This window comes from Ctenopharyngodon idella, chromosome 4 (genome assembly GCF_019924925.1).
Source record: "Ctenopharyngodon idella isolate HZGC_01 chromosome 4, HZGC01, whole genome shotgun sequence".
Lineage (NCBI taxonomy): Eukaryota > Metazoa > Chordata > Actinopteri > Cypriniformes > Xenocyprididae > Ctenopharyngodon > Ctenopharyngodon idella.
The window spans coordinates 17,553,545-17,561,001 of NC_067223.1; the positions used below are offsets into that span (position 1 = coordinate 17,553,545).

Sequence of the window (7,457 nt, forward strand, 5' to 3'; positions counted from 1 at the left end):
GAGTAACGTCTCCCTCTAGAGGTCACATGACGGAAGCGATCATAATCCTGTTATTTTAGCGTCTCATCACCGCTGGCGTGACGGTAACGCTTGTCCAGCTGAAATAACCGGTGACAGAACATTACACGATATCTGAAACGATGGAGATCTGATCTGCGTTTCCATGGACGCCAATATTCTACACATCCGGGACACGCTGCTGAAGCCGGAAACAGAATCACACATTGATTGACAGCTGCAGACCACATCTCAACAAAACCAGAAACGATCCATTCAGTCATGATTCAGATGAGGGTCGTTTAATTTCGAGTTGACGAGTGATCTGACGGGATCTGACGGGCTTTGGCGGGACTGTGCGGTGAGTGACGTCACGCGTCTGTTCTTCATCTCTTCTGATGTTCGTGTGATGAAGATCAGTGATTTTCCTTGTTTTGTTGCTGTTGATGGTGATTTGTACTGACCCGATTGTCCAGATGTCTCTGGCTCAGCGGGTTCTTCTCACCTGGATCTTCACGCTCGTCTTCCTCATCTTGCTGGTGCTGAAGCTGGATGGCAAGGTCAAGTGGAGCTGGTTCCTGATCTTCCTGCCCGTCTGGATCTTTGACAGCGTCCTGCTGCTGCTGCTGGGCGTGAAGGTGGCGGGCCGCTGCCGGGCCGGGTACGACCCGCGGCTGAAGGTCTGGTACCTGCTGGCTCTGATGATGAAGGTGGGTTTCTGTCTGACTCTGTGCGCGCGGCTGGAGCAGATCATCAGCCTGCGGCCGCTCTTCATCTGTGTGCCGCTCTGGACGCTGCTGACCGGAGCCATGATCCAGCTGGGATACAACATCCTGCCGCAGCGGACCGACTGATGCGGACACATTCAACACACACAAACACACACAATAAACACACACTCTCACACACATGGACACATTAAACACACACACACACAATAAACACACACTCACACACATGGACACATTAAACACACACACACACACAATAAACACACTCTCACACACATGGACACATTAAACATACACACACACAATAAACACACACTCACACACATGGACACATTAAACACACACACACACACAATAAACACACTCTCACACACATGGACACATTAAACATACACAATAAACACACAGTCACACACACATGGACACATTAAACACACACACACACAATAAACACACACTCACACACATGGACACATTAAACACACACACACACACAATAAACACACTCTCACACACATGGACACATTAAACACACACACACACAATAAACACACACTCACACACATGGACACATTAAACACACACACACACACACAATAAACACACTCTCACACACATGGACACATTAAACATACACACACACAATAAACACACACTCACACACATGGACACATTAAACACACACACACACACAATAAACACACTCTCACACACATGGACACATTAAACATACACAAAATAAACACACACTCACACACATGGACACATTAAACACACACACACACACAATAAACACACTCTCACACACATGGACACATTAAACATACACAATAAACACACAGTCACACACATATGAACACATTAAACACACACACACACACAATAAACACACACACATGGACACATTAAACACACACACACACACACACACACAATAAACACACTCTCACACACATGGACACATTAAACATACACACACACAATAAACACACACTCACACACATGGACACATTAAACACACACACACACACAATAAACACACTCTCACACACATGGACACATTAAACATACACAATAAACACACACTCACACACATGGACACATTAAACACACACACACACAATAAACACACACACACATGGACACATTAAACACACTCACACACATATGAACACATTAAACACAAATTGGACTCTTAAAGTTTGATATTTGTACATTTTATTTCAGGTCGATAATTTGTGGGTTTATTTCTTTGTTTTCATCTTGTAAATACATTTCCATCTGCTGATGTTTTATTTGTTTTTTCTCGTGTGAAATCTGAAGTTCATGAACTGACGAAAGCAAACAGAGCGAACACAACTGAATAAACCCACAGAACCTGACGTGAACGCGGAAACGCCAGTTCTTGATCCGTCTGTGTTTTTCTCTCCTCGTTCATGACATCGTCTGACAGTGAAGGATTTCTCAATCCAGCAACATCTCGTACAGTTTGAAGACAGCCAATCACAATAGCTTATGCCAATGAAGGTCAAAGGTCATGTTTATTTCTAACCTAACCTGACCGCAGACGTGACCTGATGAAGTAGTTATGGTCGTTTTCTTTGATCACTGGTAATGACTGCAGGATTACTGGAGTATCCGTAAGAGTTTAACCACATAATCTGACCCGGGTCAATAAAACTGCCATTAAAATCCATTGTCGGTTCAGTTGACAGTGACCGTAAATAGAGCAGAATTACGGCCCTGGTTCGGAAAGCAGAGATAAATGAAAAAGAAATGAAGACTTAGAATTTTTTTCTCCAGAAATGTTCAGAAATGGCTGTTTGTAAATGTGCCGCAGTGTAAGAGTGTTTATGGGTGATTTTCAGTAGATTCAGACGTCATTACCTGCGATCTCAGGAAGATGGAGTAAATGGAACTTGAAATCTTATAAGCAACTTCAGAGATGAAGGAACATCAGATTCATATTGGCCATTAAATTAAAGTACATAAGTTTCATGATTTGGACAAATCTGGTGATGAGGTCGACCCCTCTCTCTCTCCCATTTAACTTACTGTCCTGTCATAATAAAGGCAAAAATGTCAAAAAAAAAAAAAAAATCTGATGATCAGGAGATGTTGGGAGGATCCTGGAGAAGATCCAGCTACTGGATCAAATAGATCATTTTGTTTTGGATGGACGGATGGATGGACGGATGGCAATGAGGAGGTGAACGAGGTTGTTTGATATATTGAGTGATGTCTGGCAGCTCTGATCTTAGTTCTTCAACGTGAAGCAAAATAGACATAAATAGTTCAATTCGACAGTCGTGCAGCGTGACGAGTGATTTTTAAAGCACAAATATCCCATGTATTCCATGACCATTTATTTACATGCATGCATAATAATGAAACATGAATGAGAAACTGTCCCTGGACTCAGTCGAGAACCAGCAACGCAGTCAGATAAAGCAGCTGTGAAACACTGAAGCAGGTGAGGAGAGCATCAGTACAATCTATGGCCACCAGGTGGCGCCATTCAGACTCCAGACTGATCCTTCCAAAGCAGCTTTACAGAGAAAAGAAGATAGTAAAACATGAAACATTGTACTTTACACTCTATAGGATGTTTAACTAGATGAGGTAGAAAATCTGTTCAGGCTGTGTTAACAATCAACAGTTTACATATTTTCTGAACTTAACTTTCATTAATTTAAGTCACTAACCAAGATTTATTAAATTAAGATGTAGTGTATCAAAGCACCTTCGCACTCACACCAGTGTAAAGGTTCCTGTGGATCGGTCAGACTGTCTGTCTCACACTGGAAACGCTTTCACACAGTCAGAGGTCTGGATCTGAGTCCAGACCTTCAGATGGAGATCCAGTGTATAAACTAACTTCCTCTGACCCTCCAAAACTGAGTGTTTATAAACTTTATTGACCAACGAGAAGTGTTGATCACTTCCTGCTGTCCGTGTGCCAGAATGTTTCTGTGTGTCATTGGCTGGAGGGAAAGTATTTTTGTACAAGCACTTTCATGCTGATTCTCTGCAGCTATGTGTGTGTGTGTGTGTGTGTGTGTGTGTGTGTGTGTGTGCTAAGACAAGTAAATACCAGCGCGGATTGTGTGTGAGTTGAGACAAAATGTGGATGATATGACTGTACCCATGTGTCTTGATGTTGTGTAACTGTGTGTGTGTGTGTGTGTAGAAGAGGGAAGCTATGCGATCAACTGCATGGTCGCGTCAGGGCTTGTTGAAGAACATTCCTGAACTCAGCTGCTTGGAGAAACTTTCTCTTCCATCTCAGACACACCAGAGTCAACAGCATCACACACGCACGCACACACACACACACACACACACATCCTTGTTTATACTACTTTGTGGTGTCCAAATGACCCCACTAAGATAGTAAGATCAGGAATCCTTCAGTCGGACCCCACAAAGTCAACATCTTAAAAATCATAAAAGAATGTTCTTAAAAAAATCTTAAAAGTCACTATAGTATGACCCTTCCCTACACTATACCTAAACCTACTCATCACAGAAACCTAACGTAATTCTAACATTCTTATATATATATAACAGTCATTTTTAAAATGTTGAAACATGCTTATAAATATATATATAGATATACAGGTGCTGGTCATAATTAGAATATCATCAAAAAGTTGATTTATTTCACTAATTCCATTAAAAAAGTGAAACTTGTATATTATATTCATTCATTACACACAGACTGATATATTTCAAATGTTTATTTCTTTTAATTTTGATGATTATAACTGACAACTAAGGAAAATCCCAAATTCAGTATCTCAGAAAATTAGAATATTGTGAAAAGGTTCAATATTGAAGACACCTGGTGCCACACTCTAATCAGCTAATTAACTCAAAACACCTGCAAAGGCCTTTAAATGGTCTCTCAGTCTAGTTCTGTAGGCTACACAATCATGGGGAAGACTGCTGACTTGACAGTTGCTCAAAAGATGACCATTGACACCTTGCACAAGGAGGGCAAGACACAAAAGGTCATTGCAAAAGAGTCTGGCTGTTCACAGAGCTCTGTGTCCAAGCACATTAATAGAGAGGCGAAGGGAAGGAAAAGATGTGGTAGAAAAAAGTGTACAAGCAATAGGGATAACCGCACCCTGGAGAGGATTGTGAAACAAAACCCATTCAAAAATGTGGGGGAGATTCACAAAGAGTGGACTGCAGCTGGAGTCAGTGCTTCAAGAACCACTACGCACAGACGTATGCAAGACATGGGTTTCAGCTGTCGCATTCCTTGTGTCAAGCCACTCTTGAACAACAGACAGCGTCAGAAGCGTCTCGCCTGGGCTAAAGACAAAAAGGACTGGACTGCTGCTGAGTGGTCCAAAGTTATGTTCTCTGATGAAAGTAAATTTTGCATTTCCTTTGGAAATCAGGGTCCCAGAGTCTGGAGGAAGAGAGGAGAGGCACACAATCCACGTTGCTTGAGGTCCAGTGTAAAGTTTCCACAGTCAGTGATGGTTTGGGGTGCCATGTCATCTGCTGGTGTTGGTCCACTGTGTTTTCTGAGGTCCAAGGTCAACGCAGCCGTATACCAGGAAGTTTTAGAGCACTTCATGCTTCCTGCTGCTGACCAACTTTATGGAGATGCAGATTACATTTTCCAACAGGACTTGGCACCTGCACACAGTGCCAAAGCTACCAGTACCTGGTTTAAGGACCATGGTATCCCTGTTCTTAATTGGCCAGCAAACTCGCCTGACCTTAACTCCATAGAAAATCTATGGGGTATTGTGAAGAGGAAGATGCGATATGCCAGACCCAACAATGCAGAAGAGCTGAAGGCCACTATCAGAGCAACCTGGGCTCTTATAACACCTGAGCAGTGCCACAGTCCGATCGACTCCATGCCACGCCGCATTGCTGCAGTAATTCAGGCAAAAGGAGCCCCAACTAAGTATTGAGTGCTGTACATGCTCATACTTTTCATGTTCATACTTTTCAGTTGGCCAAGATTTCTAAAAATCCTTTCTTTGTATTGGTCTTAAGTAATATTCTAATTTTCTGAGATACTGAATTTGGGATTTTCCTTAGTTGTCAGTTATAATCATCAAAATTAAAAGAAATAAACATTTGAAATATATCAGTCTGTGTGTAATGAATGAATATAATATATGTTTCACTTTTTGAATGGAATTAGTGAAATAAATCAACTTTTTGATGATATTCTAATTATATGACCAGCACCTGTGTGTGTGTGTATATATATATATATATATATATATAAATGAATTATATAAAGCTCTTATATATACAGTATATAAGCATGTTTCAACATTTTAAAAATGTCAACATTGAGTCTCATATAAAAGATTTTGTCCTTGTGGGGATCAAGTAAAGGAGTCAAAGTCAAAGATTCCGTGTCTTTCGTACTTTGTGGGGTCAACTGGTAATAAATACAAGTACACACACACACACACACACACACACACACACACACACACACACACACTATGGCTGAAGTGTGTCAGATGGCTGAATGGGTTTTCTAGCTCTAGTTCATCTTGAGTGTCTCTTTTCACTATGAATATCATTTCATCCTTCGGTCTGTAAAAAGGGGCAGAAATCGTGTTTATGAAGTAGGAACCGTTCTAGATGGATGAACGTCTAGTTACTGATGTAATCCCAGTGGGTGAGTTTGCTTCACATTACCAGTATTTACGTCACATCCCGTTCTGGAGTTTTGTGTGTATCGTACATTAGTAAGTGATTGTACTCACACATAACCCATAATATTTATAAAATATAAAGTCTCATGGCTTTCGAAAAGGCCCTTCATTTGAATTGCATCACTTTAAATGTGTTCACATGTGCTGAAAAATCAACTTGTGTGGGTCTGATTAAACATTCTACTTTCATCCATATAAAAACACAGTGTATGACAATTTCCAAACACCGAATGAAAAAAGACAGGCAATTTATTCTTAGTTAAATACAGTTCATTATAACTAAAAAGTCTGTGCTGCATGGAGGTAGAGAGAGTAAAGCTCATGAAATATAAAGCAGCACTGATGGTTTTTGGATTGTACATTTAATTAGGCAGAGACATTTATAGTGTGCAGTAGAAATCATCTGATTCAGTCATTAGCAGCAGTGAAACAAACAAATGAAAACCACACTCAAAGGCAAGCACATTTGTACACTACACCACTTGAATTACTTCAGGACTGTACTGCATATAAACAATTAATCTTAATATGCCAGAAAATGTCAGAAATGATGTGTTTCATCATGATTACTAAACTGAACTTTCTGACTGACGAAAACATGCTTTGACCGGATGAATAAAATCGCTCCAATGTCTCGCGATCACTGAAAAACACGGGAAATTATTCTCACTCAACATCAATAATCATACATGAGTCTGAGACAATGCTGTGTGTTGACGGTGACGCTATTAAATATCCCGTATGTCAGCGCGGAAGAGGAGGGTCTAACCTGGCTCAGGGAAGTGGGCGGGAGCAGATTCAGCCAATCAGAGATGAACTCATGAGACGCACTGATTGACAATCAGACCAGATAGTCAGGAACAAGGAATCCGAGCACGTCTTTGATTGACGTGAGCTTCCGTCCAATCACCGTTGCAGAAGTTCCAGCTTTTGCCCAATCACAGCCAGAGGAGCTGTAGGGGGCGTGACCGGCGGCAGCGGCTTTCGGGCGGTCCGGTTGTGTGTGCAGTGTGAATGTGGCAGC

The 7,457-nt window shown here is 41.3% G+C and overlaps 2 protein-coding genes across 3 annotated transcripts in view; both read left to right on the forward strand.

Annotated features, from left to right (window-relative positions):
• The first annotated feature begins 139 nt into the window (after positions 1-139).
• Positions 140-2,129, forward strand: LOC127511469 (transmembrane protein 60-like). Its single transcript, XM_051892293.1, has 2 exons — positions 140-358; positions 474-2,129. Exon 2 carries the CDS (start codon positions 474-476, stop codon positions 849-851), a length of 378 nt encoding a protein of 125 aa, XP_051748253.1. The 5' UTR covers positions 140-358; the 3' UTR covers positions 852-2,129.
• A 5,292-nt stretch (positions 2,130-7,421) lies between these two features.
• ptpn12 (protein tyrosine phosphatase non-receptor type 12) overlaps positions 7,422-7,457 on the forward strand; it is a 15,917-nt gene continuing 15,881 nt past the window's right edge. Inside the window, exon 1 of one of the 2 annotated variants that reach the window (XM_051889921.1) lies at positions 7,422-7,457. This exon is cut by the window's right edge and continues 357 nt beyond it. The gene's annotated coding sequence lies outside the window, so the exon portion shown is untranslated. The other variant, XM_051889922.1, reaches the window with a different exon arrangement.